This window comes from Spea bombifrons, chromosome 5 (genome assembly GCF_027358695.1).
Source record: "Spea bombifrons isolate aSpeBom1 chromosome 5, aSpeBom1.2.pri, whole genome shotgun sequence".
Taxonomy (NCBI): Eukaryota; Metazoa; Chordata; class Amphibia; order Anura; family Pelobatidae; genus Spea; species Spea bombifrons.
This window is the reverse complement of record NC_071091.1, coordinates 87,935,965-87,957,738: the sequence shown is the minus strand read 5'-3', so window position 1 is coordinate 87,957,738 and position 21,774 is coordinate 87,935,965. Positions and strand designations below refer to the sequence as shown.

General features: G+C 38.0%; 1 protein-coding gene across 1 annotated transcript; it reads left to right on the top strand.

Moving 5' to 3' along the window:
* The first annotated feature begins 3,750 nt into the window (after nt 1–3,750).
* On the top strand, nt 3,751–19,813 carry PPP1R42 (protein phosphatase 1 regulatory subunit 42). The gene is made up of 9 exons (XM_053467465.1): nt 3,751–3,818; nt 5,764–5,930; nt 7,005–7,171; nt 8,124–8,262; nt 8,770–8,886; nt 12,133–12,250; nt 14,849–14,977; nt 15,547–15,700; nt 19,551–19,813. Exons 2-9 carry the CDS (start codon nt 5,811–5,813, stop codon nt 19,633–19,635), a joined length of 1,029 nt encoding a protein of 342 aa, XP_053323440.1. The 5' UTR covers nt 3,751–3,818; nt 5,764–5,810; the 3' UTR covers nt 19,636–19,813.
* The last annotated feature ends 1,961 nt before the right edge of the window (nt 19,814–21,774 follow it).

Sequence of the window (21,774 nt, the reverse complement as noted above, 5' to 3'; positions counted from 1 at the left end):
GTTACTAGCTGCTCAAGTTGAGAATAGATTTGAAGGTACTTGTGGACAATAGCCATAGCAGGCTCAATGTTGGGTACCGACTGTGTTAACCACCATTCTGCACATATGGAAATATGAAAATGCTGTACTTGAAGAACAACCTTCTATGTTCTGTTTAACTGAACAGTGGAGACACATTTGTATATTGACAGTTCGATGCAGACATGATTACAAGTCAGTAAGTATAGAAGTGATTTATAACATGGCCAGAGACTCCTAACCCCCAAAGAATACATTACAGCGTTGTCAGCACTAAATGTTTTTAGATCTAAATGAGGATATTACACTGAAGCATATCACTACCGTACTCTTGGCACGGTCCGAATAAACGCTGCTTATCGGAGATCTACGTGCAGCATATAAACCATCTTTTACTAACTGATCGTCTCGACAATGATGTCTTGCAGATGGTAGAATTATACACGAGCGCAGGAGTCCTTTGAGAGTCCTATGGTCTGCTTTGCTTCTATACCCCATGATATGGCTTCTAGCTGAGGCATTGCTACCTGGGGATGCGCATGCTTTGTTTCAGCGGTTAACCCTTACTCTGCTTCCTTTTACAGGTCTTTTGCGTTCCTTTGCCCCATGCCTGGTGCCGTTCTGTCTTTCTTTATCCGTATTTTATCATTCTCTGCCTAAATTTTCTCATTTGTACTGACTTTTCCTGTTATTCTTTCATTTGTGGTTTCTTGCTGTTTTGCGTATGTTACCTGTTTATATTCTTTTAATATACATTTCATTACTTAGGGTTCCTTAGGGTTAATGTGCCACATTTGGCTATCCTTTTATATATAGATTTATTGAATTTCTTACTTTATACCGGTTTTGATGCTCTCGTTCCTGTTAAGCAAAGTCATATATACCATATTCGAATTTGGTACCAAAATAATGTAGGTAAGGCAAGAGAATTATTTTTAACAGGCATAAGCCGAATAGGCATATTCGATCAGCCAAACAATTCTACTTATAGGTTTTGACTTTTAGGTTTAATATTCTCCTATTGCTTGCTACCGTCACACGCAGATATCCTAATAGTGCCTTTTCCTCTCTCCTCTGCCTTAACTAGCTGTTATTTTTGTGTATGTTGTTTTGGTGATATCTTGGTGTGCTGATTCTCTCATTCATTGTGTATAAAAACAATCTCTACAAATCATCCCGACTTGATCATCTCATCCCAATCCAAGCCACCCCTTCTATTTTTTCACTTCCCCCTCACCCACCGACTAGATTGTAAGCTCGCAATAGCACAGCCCTCTTCTCCTTTGCACCAGTTTGTTATTGAGTGTGATTTTAAATAATTCTGCTTATTGTAATGGCGATATGGAATCTGCTGGCGCCATATAAAAGTAATGTAAGAAGTGCTGCTTATCTTGTTGGCATCATATAAATAAAACATAATAATAATAAAATAGGCTGTCTCCCTGAGGAAAGGTAAGCTCACTGTGAGCATTCTCCTGATGAATGGCATATAACGTTTATTGAACTCCAGCCCTATGTGGCTTGTGTCTAGGGCTGTGAAGTCTGATCTCACAGGCACAAAACTTAGAGAAGGGTTTACTGGAAATGTTCTTTTCACATCTGGTTTAAAGCCTTTCATCTTGGTCCTCAGCTCAGTTTGTGTTGATTATAGGGGAGGAAACTTCTCCTTCCTGGATTTTCCAAACAAAAAGAACAATTTATAAAAATATTAGTACTTGGAATCAATGGCTTAAAACCTCCGCAAACAACGTTTCTCCCCATGTTGTCTTTTTTCCTGACGCAGCTTCTCGTCGTTTTTTGTTGTACTGTCACAATAAAAAATGATCCGGCAACAATATTACTTTTGTACTTGGCGTGTTGTAAATGAGGCCATGTAACGTGTTGGTATAGTTCTCATTATCAGTAATACAGCTCATCTATCATTCCCACTGAGAAGTAGTCTGTTTGCATAGGATCGCTTTACCCTTAGGGCTCATATATCGCTAGCCTCCATTTATTAACTAGAAGAACATGCGCTAAACATCACATCCACAAGAACATGCACTAAACATTACATCCATCTGAGATATTTGTGGGTCGAAAAAGTGAGATGAATGAGAACCAAATGTGAATGCAGTAAAAGGGACATTGCAGGCTCTAGAAAGGACATTTCATTCATTCTTTGCTTCTCTTCCACCTGCTGTTGGGGTATTAAGTACCAGAGTCAGACTGGCCTACTGGGAAAGCTTACTGATGGGCCAATTGCCCCGGGGCTAGTGTCCTCCATGTCCGTTCTCTGAGGCGGCCGGTGCTGGACAGATCTCGTCTCTGTTGCCGCATATCAGTCTTCAGCACTCCCTTACAGTGTTTGGTTTGTGGTCCTATCCAACAACACCAGCGCTGCATATGATGTCACTGTGTACATGTGTATGCGTATACATATATATACGTGTGTGTGTATGTATATATATGCGTATGTTGGCATGTATGTGTATACAAATATGTTTGTATATATACGTATATATCTTCCCAACAACTGAAGCCCAAGCAAACTTTTGCTAAAAGATTTCACTCGAGCTGCCCCATATCTCTGGAATCTACTCCCAAGGAACCTTCAGCATTCACCCTCCCTCCCAACATTCAAGAAACATCTCAAAATTCAGAGAAGCCGCACCATCTTAGCTGCTAGAACCTCCTTGTCATTGATACAACCACCACGCTACCTCTCACCCTTTCTCTATGCGTTATGTTTGTCACCCCATTCCCTCTAGATTGTAAGCTTGCGAGCCGGGCTCTCTCCACCGAATGTATCGATTTGTCTTAGTCTGTCAATTCTCGTCTTGTCATACCCCTTGAATTTATGTTTTGTATTAAGTGCTGCGTAAATTGTTGGCGCTATATAAATAAAAGATAATAATAATGTGTATATATATACATATTTGTATGTGTATACATGTGTATACAAATGTGTTTGTGTATATATACAAATATGTTTGGGTGTGCATATGTGTGTGTGCTTGTGTACATATGTAATATAAATGTGTATGTATACATATATGTGTGTCTATGTATACATATATAATATATACACACATATATATTATATATATTATATATATGTGTATATATACATACACATATATATATATAATATATGTGTATACATATATAATATGTGTGTATATATGATATATGTGTGTGTGTATATACATGTGTGTGTGTGTGTATGTATATATATATATATATATATACAGAATAAAAGTTAGATAATGAAAAATGTAAAAGACGGACAGGCAGGATAAAAGAGAATGGAGACTAGAACAGAAGGAAAAAGACACAAGAGGAAGAAAGCAGAAAAGATAGGAAAAAGGTGCTCGCTAAAGGCGGGAGCTGCAGAGACGGGGCCCTTCCTGTGTAATTGCTCCAGGGCCCAAAGCCCCTAACCTAGCGTTGGAGGCGCCATAGATTTCAATGCATCCCCAGCCTTGTCATGGAGTCAGCTATTTATATAAACATTGGTGTTGCTGTTCGGACACTGCGACCCCCAGGTGTTCTGAGTTTCTAGTAACGGGTGGCTTCTGGGGAGAAAGATGGATGCGGGCACTTTTTATCAAGATCAACCTTAGTTTAGGCGGCTGTGGCTCCTTCCTACGATCTATAATAGATAAGAACTGCGGCCAAGAAAGAGTTAACGTCCCGTCTCAGCGAGGAGCATGCGCACTCAGCCCTCGGTCTCCTTAGCAACAAACCGCGTGCCGGGTAATGTAAACAAACCTGGTGAGGCTCCGGTGGGTCTGCAGGGCGCCCGGTTACCTGGGGAGGTGAGCACCGAGATGCATTTATTTGTTTGGGAATACCGAAACATCATATAGAGAGGAATATCCTCTGCGTGCACAGACCAGTCATTCACTGAAGAGACCGGGGCATGTGTACGATTCAGTTATTCTTACTCTGTCTCTGTTATCCTAAATTCTACCAAAATAGTGGTCCTCAAAATATTTTTTGGGCTACAGGGGTGGGTAGCGAGAGTTCCCCCCAGCAAACTGGTGGTAGATGAGCAGAAGAGCCTCCCGGCAGAAGTAGCGGAGCCTGATAGACATAAAGCTATTGTGAACCTAAGACAAGGCCAAGGGCTGGTTAAGGTCAGAGTCTTAACCTCAGGAATAATGGACTGGCTAGATGGGCTGAATGGGTCTGTTTAGCAGAGTTACAAAGATGGTGTGGGATATGTGATGAATGTAATGTAGAGACGAATAGACTGAAGATTAGGGCAATGCCACGGAGTAGAACACAGTAGATCTGGTAGTCATTGCACTTTTCGGCAGATATAACCGTATGATTGTAAATTGATGGATACAGTGCTGTGAAAGAATATTTGTCCTTTTCCCGATTTCTTCTATTTTTGCTTATTTGTCATATTTAATTGTTTCAGATCATCCAACTAATTTTACTATAAGACAAAGTCAGTAAACACAAAGCACAGCTTTTAAATGATCATATGTTGAAGGTAAAGAGTTAACAAAAACCTTTATCACCCATGTCCCCCTAAACCTGGTAACCGGTTGCGCTACCCTTGGTGGCAACAGCTTCAATCAAATGCTTGCGGTAACTGGCAATGAGTCTTTCACATCCCTGGGGAGGAATTATGGTTGACTCTTCTTAGCAGAATTGTTTTAAAGCCACGCCACGGCATCTCAATTGGATTCAAGTCAGCACCTTGACTAGGTCCCTCCATAACCTTTGTTTTGTTTCTTTATACCCATTTAGAGGTGTCTTGCTTGTGTGCTTTGGATCGTTGTCCTGCTGTATAACCCAACGGCGCTCGAGATTTAGGTCATGAACAGATATCCTGATCCTCCGTCAGGATTTTCTGGTAGGAAGCAGAGTTCATGGTTCCAGGTGTTGAAGCAGCAAAGCTTTGGTCATGAAGAAGGCAACTGTGAGACAAGGCTTTGTGTTCCTTTGGTCAGCAGTGGTTTTGACCTTGAAACGCTCCCATGGTTGCCATTTTTGCACAGCCTCTTATTGTGGAATCGAGAACTTACCTTAACTGAAACAAGCAGGGCCTGAAGTTCTTTACATGTTAGTCTTTGGTTCTTTTGTGACCTCCTGGATGAGTTGTCAATGCGCTCTTGGAGGTATTTTGGTAGGCCCGCCACACCTGGGAAAGTTTCTTTAGATCGTGGCATCATGTGCTGCTCTTTGAGACCTTTTAGCCGACTTCACGTTGCGACACAGGCTCTGCTTAATTGAGGTTTAGATCCAACAGGGCTGGCAGTAATCATGCCTGGGTGTCTAGTGAAATTGAACCCAATTATCAGTTACATTTTGTTAATTGGTTGATTTTGTTTGATGACCTGAAACATTTCATTGTGACAAGTAAGAAAGAATAGAAGAAATCGGGAAGGGGCAAATACATTTTTTGCCAGCACCATACATGGGAACATGATGGGCATCAGACAGATCTCCACACCTTTCAGTTGTATTCATTGATGTCGCGTTGGAAGCCCACCCAACAGATGCAGATTTTTTGCTCCTAATCCATTTTTTGAAGATTACTTTCACACATTTTATTATTAGTACACCCGAACTCAAATAACATGGTAACATTCATATTGTTTCATACACAAGTACAAAATAGTACATATAGGCAGGTTATTATTGTGTATTGTACATGGGGGGTGATGTTATTACTACGGAAGATGACTGCTTGTTATTTATCTATTTTATTAGCCATAACTTTTTCTTTATCTGACCATTTAACAGGACAAATAATGAACAGATCCACTTAGCGGTGCTTCTCCACATCAATTATGGTTCGCCTAACAGTGGATCTAATCGCTAAAAGCAGGAACCGCAAGGATGAAACTCCTGCGCAGCGTCTCAAGAGAATAACTCACTTGAATTTCGCAAACAAAAATATTGATGACATTGTAGGTACTTTTGTAATCTTAATACTCCATGGCTGTTTTTATTTTTTTATATAATTTTTTTATTTATAATTTTTTTTTTTGCTAAAAAGGGTTTTATCGATATTTTTATCAATTTGTTTCTTAGTTGATAATAAATTCTTGTATTGCAGTGCTTTAGAATGGGAGTATATGTAAAAATGACATATTTATGCAAATTGAGGTATGAAGAAGCTACTCAAGACAACACATTTTGTTTCTCATGACACATCATGGTTGGGCAACCAGGAGTCAGCAAACATCTCAATCCTATGTAATGTTAAAATTGTTATTGTTACTTAGTTCGTGTATATTATATATATATATATATATAGAGAGAGAGAGAGAGAGAGAGACAGTATATATATATATATATATATATACATATATATACATATATATATATATATATAAAACTTAACTTTAACCCTTTGTCTTTTAGTGGCTGTGATGCTTGTGTTTAGAATGAATTTATATACAAGCTGCTACTAGTTTTCTACTTGACTATACGGCACGTAACTGAATTTTGCTACATTTAATATTGAGACGATAGATCTAGTATTGCGGCGTCTTAGCTTTCACAGGCTTCTGTTCCCGGGACACTTCAACTTTCACTCTGCCTTCCAAATGCATTACGGTGATAGCTGTCCTCCTGGGCTCCTCAGCAGTAACAGTTTGATTCTACGGCCTGTAATTGCTTTGTTAACCTTGGCTTCTTCACCTCTGTCAGCTGCATTTTTCCTGTTATTTCTGTAAGGTTACAGAAGTTACCGGAGTCTTTCGGAGATGGTTTTATGAGACAGGCCGTTTTATATTTAAAGGCGCATTTAATCATTATATGCCTCGAGGGATCGGAGACACTATTGTTAAAGTTGCTGTTCCACTAACGCTGCTGAATTTAACACCTTTAGAACCAAATACTGCTTTAGAAGCACGTTCCTAGTACTGTTAAATGCCCAAACCCTTCCAAGAAATAATTGTTTTTTAAAAAGAATGTTTTTATCTTTTTTACACATTTTACACAGATGTTTTTTTGTTTGTTTTTTTTTGTTTCTCCAGGAAGATTTGTCCGTGTGCAGAAATCTCACAGTACTATACCTTTATGATAACCATATTACCAACATCAGAAATCTGGGATTTGCATCAAATCTGACACATTTGTATCTGCAGAATAACTGTATTTCCTGCATAGAAAACCTGAGTGGATTGAAAAGACTTGAGAAACTGTAAGTTTTTTGTTGCTGTGTAAATATAATATATGAGAGTTCATTCTCTCTGCAGATGCTTCTTGCCGACTCTACACCTTTCTTAATGAACCACTGCAACTGTATATATATACACGGACATGCAATAATTAGTGCAATACTGTTAACATGTATATTATCAACTTAATTGTGGCTGGACAATCCCAGGAGCTTGTAAAAAATGTCTTTGCTGGTGGCCATTTCTACATTTGGTGTATAATAAAATTGGAATAATTTATTATTTTATGCTATGAGAAATGACAGCACATGCCTTGATTTATCATTGAAATGTGCTCTTTTTGTTACTGAGTGGATAGTTTCTTCTTACTGTTATTTAAAAGTTGCCTTTGCATATACACTAAATGGAAAAAAATATTGGGACGTCTGACCATTACACCAACAGGGACTTTGATGACATTGCATTCAATATACATAGACATTACAATGTAGTTGGTTTCCGCCTTTACAGCTATAACAGCGTCCAGTCTTCTGGGATGGTTTTCCATAAGATTTTAGGGTGTTTCTGTGGGAATTGTTGCCCGCTCATCCAGTAGAGCATTTATGAGGTCCGGCACTGATGTTGGATGAGAAGGCCTGGCTTGCAATCTCCGTTACAGTTCATCCCAAAGGTGTTTGATAGGGTTGAGGTCAGGGCTCTGAGCGGGACAGTTAAGCTTTCCCACACAAAACTCATCCAACCATGTCTTTATGGACCTTGTGCACTGGGGCTCAGTCATGCTGGAATAGAAAAGGGTCTTCCCCAAACCGTCCCCAAAAAGTTGGAAGCAGAGCATTCTCCAAATGCATTTTCTCCAGCTCCTCCTTGTTTGAATACTTCGGATGTTTTTTTCTGGCTATATCAAACGTTATATTCCATTTCCTATCTACTTATAGTATTTATTTTGCCTAAAAATATGTTATTAACTTTTTTAAGGTATCTGGGTGGTAATCACCTCACAGTTATTGAGGGATTAGAAGGCCTCGAAGAACTGAGAGAACTACATATTGAAAATCAGCACCTTCCACCCGGTGAAAGGTTATTGTTTGACCCAAGAAGTCTCCATTCCCTTGGTGTAAGCAATAGAAAAATATAACGGATTAATATGCCTGTGTGAATCAGGGCTATATATTATGGACTGTAGTATATACTTATGTCAGTTTAGGACTGGTTCCCACCCGCTTAATTATCCTCTAATTAATATTTTTAATACTTAATAATTTGGCACTAACATATTCAATAGCACTGTACAAGGGTGATATCGAATAATAACACGTTTACAAGCAGAACACACAAAGGCCATGCCTGCTATAGCTTACAGCCTAAAGGCATTTTTCATAAAGAACATTTCCCATGCTACATTGCGGTCACGCTGACACGATCGAATGTCCACTATCTGTCCATACATTGTCTGCTCCCTGCCAGTTCATCAGCGAAAGTATTAATTGCCATGTATTTTAACTACAATGTATCATTATTTTAATAAGTCCTTGCGGAACATATGATAGTAGGCCCACTCCATGACAAACTGGACAGCATTACAGAATGTATTTTAATGTTAAAATTATATTTCTTCCAATAGAAGTCACTTTATGTCCTGAATGTCAGCAATAACAATATTGATGACCTGAAAGAGCTGGCAGTGTTGGAAAATATAACCCATTTTATGGCTACAGACAATCAAATTCAAGAAATGAAGGTAAAACCATAATATTTAGTAATCATATTAACTTGCAATGCAGTAAATATTTACCATGATTGCAGATTCACCTTTATTTTGCAAATTGCATATCGGGAATACATTTTATCAGACTTGAAAGGAATACTGTGCCAGTGTACCCACATTATGCAATAAATGTGATTAGAATTTGTGTCAATCTGGACATTTCCAGTTTCAGTTAATTCAGATGTACTGTAGTTAGTAACCGGATGGGGTAATATTAGAATAGTACAGGGATGTTATGAGGATGTCAGGAAAAGGTAGGAAGAGTCACACAGACATCAGGAGAGGCTCATAAAGAAGGATTGCACACTGGAATTCCCATGATGGAGAAGCAATGAACTTCTATGGTTAATTGATTCTTTTCTCATACATTCACCATATATTTGAACAAGAGGTAAGGAACGGCATGTTTTGTGGTTAACATTAAGTGACGAGGTGCACAAGCGACATTTATTTTATAACAAGAAATATGTGTTGAATAAAAAAGAGAGAGTAGAAGGTTGCAGTGTTTCCATGATCCATTTAGAAACACACTTGTTCACCCTTCAACCACTCCACTGTCCAACGCAGGATTCACTACAAAAAATAAATAAGGTACTTACTTTCAGAAGAAGCTGCAGCCCCAGAGCTGTAGTGCGAAATCTCTGTGGTCTGACATTTAGCATCTTTGGCAGCATCTTCTGTGCAAGCGAGGAGAATAGGAGATAACAATAGCAAACTGATTAATATTCTGGTCTGTCACCTTTAATCACAAACCAGGTATTCTCCAAGGTAAATTACTTTTAAACCAAATGTCTCTGATTAGGCCATTCGACAAATAAAATTCACAAGCTATATGTAGTTTAGGTGACGTTAATGATGCTAAACCCTGTGTGACTGTTCCCCTTGACCCCTAGAATGCCGGCTTTGTAAATAGAGGCACTCTAAGGTCTTCCATAAGCGATTGCTACAAGAGATTGCTAAACATTACTTTTTGTAGTGGAGGTGGGCAGCTCATCGGCTGCAAAGCAGATTGGCGGCTTTCCCATACCATCTTTGTTGGATGTCTTGCATATTTAAGCACACATCAAAGTTCCATTAAAGGGGAAAGACTTGTATTTCAAAGACCAATCAGCATCTTCTCTAAAATTAAAAAAAATTGAAATAAAATGAAAAATAAAATGAAATTAAAAATGAAATAATTGAAATGAAAATATTAAATTCAAATTAAATATCTACATTTAGGCTAATACAACTACTTGTTACCATGGTAACTAATGAAAGAAAGAAAAAAGCCCTTGCTGCCAGGTCACCTGTTGTGAAATCAGCTGGTCAGCATGCAGGAACAAAAAAAACAGATCCCTGCTAACATAGTTCAACCATGGGCATCCATATATTAACATAAGGTATATATATATATATATATATATATATATATATATATATACAGACTTTTTGAAGACTTACACAACCTCTATATTATTAAACAAAGTAGCAACATCCTTCAATATTATATTATCTGTTATATTATCTGTTTTATTTGTTCATTAGTCAAGCACATAAAGAAGCTGAAAAAGTTGAAACAGTCAATATTTAAAATCCATAAGGTTGTCGAGATACTAAAGCCGTAATTGAGATGGCTTCATCTTCATCATGACTGATAACGTATTCGACCTCTGCCCACTATTGATTATTGCAAAAACGTAATCAAAAAAGATGGATTAGATTTTTCCCCGTTTTAGACAGGGACCTGGATACAAACTATAGATTTTTTTTCCCACAGAGATTATGACGAGCAGTCAAACGGGTGACAAATTACTGTCGGAAGTCATTGCTAAGGATCTGAGCAAAACATTTCCAATAGGAATTACACCTCATTGTTCAAATACAGGTTCATAAATGAGCAATGTTAACGAAGGAGAAGGCTATGGCCAGTGTTACTTCCCCAGTGTACGGCTTTTGATGTAGTCTTCAGGATTTCGCGGTAACTTAGTGATGGACTGACATGATCATTTATCATACAGAGACTGCCTAAAAATGAGCACTCGGTCCCTCTAGTAATAGTTATTGAAAGGCCAAGAAGTGAGAGCACTTTATTAGAGACAGGAAGGCAATAAGCAGCCAGAGCGTATCCAAGAGGTGGTCATATTTCACGGCAGGATTAGCGTATTCTAAAATAAACATTCAATGGGACCGGTCTGTTCTGGGTCATTTATCAACTGAGTAGCCCTTAGCAAAAAAAATGCATGAGTGCGGCAATATATTTATCAAACGCAAGTTCGACAAATTGTGCATTTCTTTCCAATGTATCATTTTCTCCTTTCTCTGATGAACATTATTAATCTACAATCCACAAAAATAAACAGTGCTGTTTAAGATAGTTTCTGGGCATGTCACGCATTCAAGAACCGCAAGATGAAAAGACTGATATTGGCTTCATGAAAATGTTTCCCCCACTAGTGAACTAGCTGTTAACATATTAAACTCATGTAATATATTAAATATGCGTCAGTATATAAGATTGTTTAATATGCAGACCTCGAACTGTGTAAATTGTAATGTAAGTACGGGTGAGAGGGGTAGCTGTGTATGATTAGGAGGACAGTGTCTAGTGTTTATTTTTGGGTATAGAAAAATATACTACAGACTACGATGAGATATGATGAGTCTTGGGTATCAAAAGCTAGTAGCAAAAATGTCATCGAAAATGAAAACTCTGCATTAGCATAAAAAGTATTTTTTTAAATATTAGTTTACATTTTAAAAAATAAAAATAAAGTTATAAGACTAGTTTGCCTACTTTCTTTATTTTATAACCTAAATATTCTTAACTTTTGTATGATGGATCAGTGGCACAGCCACTAATAAACATTTCTGCGTGAAAGGAGAAAACTTGCTAATGTCACTATAAATTCCCAAAAAGGGGCATCCTGATGCATTAGTAACAATGTGCAATCCAATCATCCTGTAATCGTATTTCAACAACACATTCATTAACCGGATTTGTATTTTGTTTCGAGGTATAATGTAAATACAGGATGCAATGAAATATTAATATATAGTTATCCATGATGGTAATTTGGTCATTCAGCACATAAGAAATATACTTTTATGTAAAGAAGGCTTTAATGATCTTCTAATACGTTCAGTTGCACTAAAGATATCACTGATTTATCACACATTTGTTGATCAGTCAGGATAACATTTAACTGTTTCCCGTTTTTTGGTTGTTGTTTTTTTCAGGATCTGGAATTTGTTTTGAGCAAATGGACAAAGATTTGGAGAATGGATCTGAGTGGGAATCCAGTTAGCGTGAAGCCAAAATACAGAGATGAAGTTATAGTTCTCTCAAAGACTTTAGGTATGTTAAAATTAAGTCACATTTTCAAAAGCAAATTGCAAAAATTGGGAACGGGACTACATTTAGGAACACATGACTAGTAGAGATAGACATATATGTTGCATATAAATTCTGGGGCAACGCAGCAAGATAACTTTATATAGAGACTTCAAGGTCATGTTACACATATTTTTCCTTTGACCTCTACCAGCAAAATGTATAGATCTTTTTATGCTATACTTTCACACTGCAGGTAACCAAATCACACTACAGTTCTATTTATTGTTTGATTTTACCGCTCAGCTTTTGAAACTCACCAAGAGTCCTACAAAAGTTAGAGAGCTAAAGGCATATTGAAAGCCAGTGGCACGCTGGCAGCCTTTAATATCGATGGCAAGAACCACCAGACTATCTAAATACCTAAATACCAAATATCATCTGGAGTCTTGCGTTATCGTTATGGAGCAATAATAGAATGTATGCTATATGTGACATCAGTTGAATTTCACTTAGTTTGAATAGTCATTTTTAAGAGCCTAAGTAAAACCTCATAAACATTGACCTCAAATGTTATTCTGCTAAATCGCAGGAGCTGTCGCATCCAGAAATCCTACCCACAGTGTTCTTATATTGGGATTTCTACATTACTTACAAAAGTTACCAAACTGAATAATGTGTCTGCAATCTAATCTAGCCCAAATACAATGTCATGTAACAATAAAACACTCAGCACTGTACCATGCTGCGGCATATGAGGCTTCCCCTTTAACTTCTAAATCTTGACCGAAGTGGCACTCTGGGTTAGACCTCGGCCGTCTCTTCTCAGAGCCCAAACCCCTGAAGAAATCCCATTACTACAGGATGATGATATCAATCCTGAATCCCAAGAGCAAACGGTGTCATAAACCTTCCAAAAATATTAAAAAGGAACTGCCACCATTTTTATTACTAGTATCAGTTTAAAAGGTTCACAGCGAGCTGCCTATTAGCCATTTGTATGTGGCTGTTCTAACAGGTGAGGAGGCCCTACGTACAATCTAATGAAAGTCTATAGAGTAACAGACTTCATTAGCATTGCCATAAAGAATCAGCTCAGTGTGGTATTTAAACAAGGAGAGGCACCCAAACCTACAATACTATATACAGCACTGGATTTTATATTTTTTTCTGTAGGAGTTCCCCTTTAAAGGCTTATTCGAGTAGAACTGAAGGACTTTCAATCCGTCTTAGAAGCTACATCCAGATGTAAATAGCTATCAATCTGTTATACCCAGGCCCCGCAGCAGAAGTGTGTATGGGTCCTATTAGTCATTTTAAACGAGGTGCTAGGAGAATGGAGTGTGAGAGCACAGCGAGTTGACACAATCGTAAAGCTATTTACTGGAACTTAAATAATGTAAATATAATTGTAGACTTAAATATGATCGTTAATGTCTAGAAAAAAACATATTGAGGGATGTAAAAAAATATCTTCTTAACAAACAACTTTATTAAATAGCCTTACCTGGTACGATGTAAGAGGACATAGCATCTGTGTATTTTTTTAACGTTCCGCGTTAAGCATGTATATTATATATGAGTGCGTATTATGGCCAAAATTTTGCAATAGGCCCTTTTCCCATTTTATGACATTTTAAAACTTGATTCTTCAGGTATTCTGAATGTCATAAAACAGAACCAGTGATCCAGCTGACCTAAAATAATAGGGTTCTGAGTTATGTTACTGACTGTATCCAAAGTCTCAAAGTTTAAATCTTTAAACCGTAGCATTAAATGAACTGTGAACAAGGTCTGGATTTGGGAATAAAATGTAATTAAAGAATGAATATTTGCATTGTGCCTTTCCTTTCTTTACATGTATAAAGCCCATAGTTATGGCTACATGTTAATACATAGTTATGGCTACATGTTAATACATAGTTATGGTTACATGTTAATACATAGTTATGGCTACATGTTAATACATAGTTATGGTTACATGTTAATACATAGTTATGGCTGCATGTTAATACATAGTTATGGCTGCATGTTAATACATAGTTATAGTTACATGTTAATACATAGTTATGGCTACATGTTAATACATAGTTATAGTTACATGTTAATACATAGTTATGGCTACATGTTAATACATAGTTATGGTTACATGTTAATACATAGTTATGGCTACATGTTAATACATAGTTATGGCTACATGTTAATACATAGTTATGGCTACATGTTAATACATAGTTATGGTTACATGTTAATACATAGTTATGGCTACATGTTAATACATAGTTATGGCTACATGTTAATACATAGTTATGGTTACATGTTAATACATAGTTATGGTTACATGTTAATACATAGTTATGGCTACATGTTAATACATAGTTATGGTTACATGTTAATACATAGTTATGGCTACATGTTAATACATAGTTATAGTTACATGTTAATACATAGTTATGGTTACATGTTAATGTGCCAAACCAGCTCGGTGAAGAAACAGGGACTTCTTGTTCCCGAGACACTTAGCAAGCTTACTGATAGTTATGGAGAGAAACTAGAATTGGGAAAATTGTGGCTTCTTCCTACTGATATCACTATTTCAATAATGTGTATTCTTCCCCACAGAGATCCTAGATGGTAAGGAAATAAAGGAGATGGCACGCAAATTCTTAATTAATTGGAAAGCATCACGGGATGCCCGGAAGAAGAGTCGCGAGGAAAACCTGGCAAGCCAACCAGCCTACCCACCGGCATGTAAGCAATATATTTATGTGTGTATATATATATATATATATATATATATATATACTGTATATATATACTGTATATATGTATGTATCTCTATTCTTCCTATCTTTAGTTCACAATGTTAAAAGCTTCTAAATATTTTGTAAATGATAAACCAAAATCAGGTTTAGGTCAGTTATATTTTACCAGTTTCTATACAAATCCAGACTTAAATGTACAGTGCAATCTGAAATAACGGATGAGTTATTCACCCCCAAATTGACTCCACCTGAAGGCCATTTCAGGCACCTACTGCACTTTTCTATAGAAAAAGAAACGCTTGCAATACTTTCCCCTAAATCGGCTTAGTCGGAGGTAGTGTTCTAGCAGTTGTAGCTTGAGAACAGCTGTAGAGGTAAGCATTGGCTATCGATATCCCACCCTCTAATTGAAATGTCTTAATCAGCCGTAAATATTTCACGTATACTATTTTGAGCATGTGTATGTAATATACCATTATGTAAGTATCTGTTCTTGCCCTTACGCAGCTATATTAAAACACATTTAAGTAACATATGTTTTATTGTACACTGCAGATGGCTTTGAATATTCACCATCCCTGGTGCCTCTTGGATATCAGTATCCAAAACATTTAGATAAGTATATGCTGATGACTCAAAGTGGACTGAAACAAGTTCCCCTCCAAAATTCAGTGGGAAAAAGAGTCATTAACATCTCTGAAGACATTCGGTGAGCTCTGTTTCTTTTTAAATGCATGACCTTAGACTTGACGAACTTGAAAATGCGTTTCCTTATCAAGTCTGCCTTATTGTAAACTAGCACTAGGGGCTTCTAGATATGTGTCGGGTTACGTCATCTGCAAAGTTTATGGCAGTCTAACCAATAATACCAATACACGAATTGCTGACGTGATACTTAATGCATAATTCTTGATTATGATGTCATATTCTAGATTTAAGGGAATGTGTATGTAAATACAGTATAAAAACAGAATGCAGAAGTAAACGGTACAGTATACTTATAGCGATAAAACTCTTCATATTCATGTGAATGTGACCCATTGACTGAGCATCTTGGATTCTTTCTAAGTGAAATTTCCTTGCAAAGTCCTACCAGCGGCTGTGAGCAGGTAATAAAAAGTAGATCTAATCCCTGACAGGAGTACATTTTGAAAATGTTACAATGAAATAAGTCATGTAAATATATTCCGGTTAAAAATGTATAAATCTGTATAGTTTATCAAAACGCTGCTCCAGTATAAACACGGTGGCGAGGAGCCGGCAGACGATCATTCTTGCGTTAGGTTTCTCAATAGCTTGTTTGTGTTTCGACCTCTACATTTATTTGGGTTCCTCTTTGAGTATTTTGAGCTGTATTCGCAAGCGTAGGTCGGCTTATTACCCCAGAATACCTAAAACATCGCCGTGTCATGCTTCACCGGTTAAATCCAATGCCAAAATGGGGTTTTGTCCAAAACCTTTCCTTCCTAAAGAATATATGCAAATATTATATTTTCTTTTATAGTTCTGATTGAGAGGTGGAAGCAAATTTCAGCATAATTAGTTTTCTTTTTACTGTTATTAATACATCATCGTATGACATGAAGTTGGAGTCTCTCCTGTTGGCTGTACCCAAACCCCCTTCTTTTTTTTTTGCATTAATAAGGTCTTTTCGGACTTGGTAGCTTATGGATGACATCAGTGAAATCCTTCCACAGCTCCGAGTTCTGTTTATTTAAGTCCTTGATGATAAATGAAAGCTACGCTGTGTAAAAGTCGGAGGACTCTGGGAAAATGCTAACCACGGGTTGGGGAAGCCTGGAAAAAAAATACTTTTTTTTTTTTCAGATTATTAGCGTTAACTTGTAAGTTTGGATTGCTACAAACACCGGTCTTCCAGATATAATTAATGAGCCGCACTCTTTGTGTCTTTGCCCAAAGGTTTGATGAAAGATATGGAATTTATGCAAGTTGATGTTACCGTAGTAAATTACTATGAAACCCGTCTTGGAAAATGATCTCGTAACACAACGCAATTTGTTACACAGACATGGAGAGAGACTGATCACTGGTCTGTTTCTTCACAACCCAAATCTCTGTATTTTTGCCCCTACACCCCCTAATATAAGCCAAAATACTGAAATAGAATACCGTTTTTACCACAATTTACTCTTTGGGCAACCATTAGCCCATTTTACTCCTTATAGGAGCTCATGTTTATGAAATCCATACACAATTTCTCCTAAATCCGGGTCAGATGGTTTCATGAATATCTGTATGCTTAGTGATCACTGCTTTTACTTTGTAATATCGCCACTAGATCACTATTACCCGAGTCACTTTTGACACCCTAACAGAATAGATCAAATGCTCGAGTGAAAAACGAAATGCGTTTAGCGAGAACGCTGTCAGTGTTTATTGAGCCCTTCCTAACATGTCCGCAGCTTGAGAGTTAGCTGTGACCCAACATGACCACGGAGCTTAGCGGAGGTAACATTATATCTTTAGAACCCATGCGGCCTGTGTGCATACGTTCATGCAAACTATGTTTACATTAATCACAATGCTCCTTTCTAATAGTTTTGTCTCTTGGTATTAATTTAAGAGGCTGCACACAAGTACTTTTCCATACGTCCGTTCCTTGTGAAACAATAACGCAGTGTTTCATTACTTTTGGCTTCGGAACTTCTGCATATGTTTCTGAACACTGACTGGGAGGTTTCTGGAGCCCGCTACTGTAACACTATCGGAGAATTCAATTGCCATGAATTTACATTAAAATACGGTCTAAAGCTGCGGTCTCTGATACTTGATTGCAGGTGAATTAATGAGTCGGTTATATACCCTCAGAATCTGGGACTCGGATTCAAATATTCTTCTGCAATGTATAACTAGAAATATTTTTGTCTAGGTATTAAAAGATTAAACTAGTCATATGCATAAGAGTTCTATATTATTAAAATAAATATATACATATATATATACTATATATATATAATATAGTTTATGTATATATATATATATATATATATATATATATATATATATAGTATATACAAAAAATCTGTAGTGGAGATTTTAATATGTCTGTACGTACACACACATGTACTATATATATTGTCATTCTATAGACATGTATTTTATCTCTGAATATGCCATTTTATTTTCCACCTAAAAGAAAAACAATAGAGAAACAGCCTATCAGTGGCTTCTTTTTTGTGTCACATGACGTTTAAAAGTTCCCAGCAAAAATCATGAATGAGACAGAATAGGTGGAATAGCAGCTTCGGTAAAGTGGATGAGTTACCTCTTCACAATGTTCCTTTCACAGTACATTATAAGTAACCTGTGAATTTAGAGACATACATATAACAGCCTACATCAAGAATACATATAGAAAGGGAGCCTGATCAGCAGGACTTTGACTTTAATCGGAAGACTGATTGCTGGTACAGTGTCTGTATACTGTATAGAGACTCTGTATAGATTTTAGATTAACGTTACTTTTTAGTGTTCAGCTACATATAGACCCTGGAGTTCCACATAATCCCCGTGCCGGTGAGACCCAAGTAGTAGTCATGCCCGTAGAACAGTCATATAAAGGTATTTGTATTGATGTATTATACCGAGCCTCTGAGGTCCCTATCACAACATTTACACAACTTTACCGTAAAGTAATGAGCTCATTAATCAAAGACATTCTGTATATCTTAAGCAGTATGACATGTATCGGGATCTACATGAATCGTCCATTTTTGTTTCTTGTATAAGGTGTACATTATGCAGGCAGTCTTATACCGGGTACTTTTTGTGTTTTAAAATAATGCCTTTCATGATCCTCTGAAGGCTGAAGGTAAATGTGTTCTTTAATAACCCCTGGTTAAAATGAGCAAATCTGACACTTTCATAGAATTATTTTTCAAATTTCATTGAAGCAGCCAATAATAAAAAGTCTCAAAGCTTCTGTGAATTATCCGGGTCATTCTCCAAAAAGAACTTCATAAATTCCCCGTAGAGGAGCCAGGAAGGGTCCAGTCACAGTTCCTAAAGTCTCTTACTGTGCTAAACCCCCCAGTGGCTTTAGGCGGTGGCCTAAAATCTGCAAACCAGAAGAACCCGAGGAACGTTGCCCCCTTGCCTCCCCTCCCCAGATTCTTTTATGCTTGTTGCAGGGAGATTTCGGAAATTTGTTTAAAAATGGTAAAGAAATTAAGAATGTGACAATTTTATTCATAGCTGTGATGAAATATCGTATTATATTGAGAAATCTAAGTAGAGCAAAACATAAATAGCATAAAGAGCATGCAGGTTGTATCAGCCCGTGTCAGAGTCCTGCACCGTGATATAGACCGGTCTGGAAGTGAATTTGGGTGCGGGGGGGTACGTCTGAATTGTTTCTTGCAGAGACTTGCCATGCAAAGAAAATGAACGCTTAGTATCTTGACATGTATTTGTAAGAAAGATTAATTTGATTCTATCTCCCCTCTGCTAATTTGTCATTGGCATTCACTCGTTCTGTTGCCGTCTGAGCCGTGTGATTACATTTGTAATATTTGTAATGTTGTGTTTTGTCATTATAGACTTCTAGCTGTAAAGGATCCCGCAAGCTCACTGCCTGAACAGGAGGTTCCCGAGCCACACGTGCATAGTCACGCGGTGCTGTAAGAACAAGAGGACCTCGATCTCCCCATGCCTCGGATAGTTCTCCTGCTTCTCCATACGCAATAAACCCAACCTGGACTATGTTTTCAACATGAATGTTTAGGCGTTGTAGAGATGTGCACTACACCGAGTCCATACCCATTATAGCAAAACTTGCAAGCAGATGTTATGGACAAAATAGACATCGTTCCTATCATGCCCAGGTAACCAGTAAATGCTAAAACCTGGATAGCTGCCCCTCTTGTGTATTGATGCTGCCAGCAGTATGGAGTCTGCACATCGCTTACAGCCTCCCTGTGCCATGCCCCCCCACCACCACTTACGCATCCATGCTATCACACACACACGCTTATTCATATACTCATTCATTCACAGATCCATGCCCTCAATCACACATACTCATTCATACAACCTCCCCCACTCCCTTACCTGCACTGCAGCTCTCTCGGTGCCGCTCGCATACTTCAGCAGGGGCCGCTGCTTCCCTCTTTGTTGTTCACATTCTGAGCGAGGAACTTCTCTTTTACCGCACGAAGAAAGCAGGAATAGAGATGTGACGTAAATTCACGCGACTATGCTGGGTTCCGCCTCCCCTGTGTGGTACAAAAGACACTGCGAGCAACCCACAGGTAAGCAGGGCCCTTGCAATCCTGCGAACACGGTTGCCCTGGCTGCAGATCTCATGCGGGCCGCACCTTTAGGTCTGGTGGGCTGCATTTGGCATGTTGGACGCCTCTGTATTACCTGGTTTTAAATTTTAAGAATATTTTAGTTTTGTGGTTTTTAACAGTTATTTTTGTCAGCAGTATACTTTCAAGAAATGGGTGTTTTGGGGTCTCCCTACTATATCTTTGTAGGGTACGGTAGTGCTGGTAAATGTGGAGTATTGTCAGGTAGGTTGAACTTGCTAAAACAATTTCCCTAATCACCAGACACTCTTGCATTGGAGGAAGGAGAGCCCGTGGGGGACTTGGCTGCTTCAGCGAGGATAGTTTAGTTTTAATGTTTTGTTTTCACATTCCGAGTCATATACCGTACTATGAGATTTAAGAAACAAACCATAAAACTTTTATTAGCAGCCCTTTATGAGTGCGCTTACTCACTGCTGGCAGACTTTACAACACTGGCTATAACTTATTGTTTTGTAGCATAGCAAGTGTTTAGTTTATTGTTTATAAATTCCTAGTAAATATTAACAACTAGTTCAGTTCTCCCCTTTACAAAGCAGTATTGTTATTTGCGGCAGGAATCTGCTTATAGTGTGTAAATAATGTTTATTATTACATCTCAAAAATAAAATGGATTTGTTCATCAGTTGGGTTGCCTTAATTTCTTTGAATGGATTTGTCACTATTGCTAACTATTTATTGCACTTCCGAACATGTCAGCATTAATACTCACTAAGACTGATTCTTTTCTGTGCTATAATGATGGCTGCTACGGCCCTGGGCATCACTTACCAGTACAGATAGAGCATGTGGGCTCTGTGAGTTTAGGTCCTTTAGTCCAAGTCTTTTAAGACTAAAATTGCCAGCCTTCCCAACTCTCTACATTATTTATTAATTGACCAAAGGTAAAATTAGCTAAGAAGCCTAAGAAAACAAGTCCATTGCTTATTATGATCTTTATCATGTTTATGGTAATTATAATTTCATAGACGTACATAAGGGGTACCCAGCAATGTGGATGGTGCAAGGATTTTTTGCCACCCTAGGCAAAACATAATTTTGCCACCCTGGCTCCACCCCCACAAGCCCCTCCCCTTTTGGCACACCCACTTATACAGTATATGGAGCGTAATTACAATAGGGGCCCGCGCAAGCTTGCCGCGCCACTCCCATAAGGTCATCCTATCTGGCTGACTCGCTCCCACTCCTCCCCATAGTGACCGCAGCCGAGCCTACTGAATGCTGGCGGCTCACGGCTGCAGCCTGCACTGCTTGCGCAGCTGCCTGCCTCCCACCAAGTGGGCCACAGCCACACTTCTAATAAATGACCGTGCCGCCCTGCCAACATAAATAATGGCCTAGATGGAGAGGGCCCTCCAAAATATATGCAGAACGTGTCAAGGAAGCAGAAGGGCCGCACATAATGCACAGAAAAGACACTCCATGTGCGAGACTCCAGTAATGTGACTACAAT

Excerpts from the sequence above, each read along its gene's own strand:
- PPP1R42 (XM_053467465.1), top strand. The coding sequence starts at position 5,811 with ATGGTTCGCCTAACAGTGGATCTAATCGCTAAAAGCAGGAACCGCAAG. Across the intron at positions 7,172-8,123 it reads TTGAAAAGACTTGAGAAACT|GTATCTGGGTGGTAATCACC; the intron begins GTAAGTTTTTTG and ends AACTTTTTTAAG. Across the intron at positions 12,251-14,848 it reads AGTTCTCTCAAAGACTTTAG|AGATCCTAGATGGTAAGGAA; the intron begins GTATGTTAAAAT and ends TCTTCCCCACAG.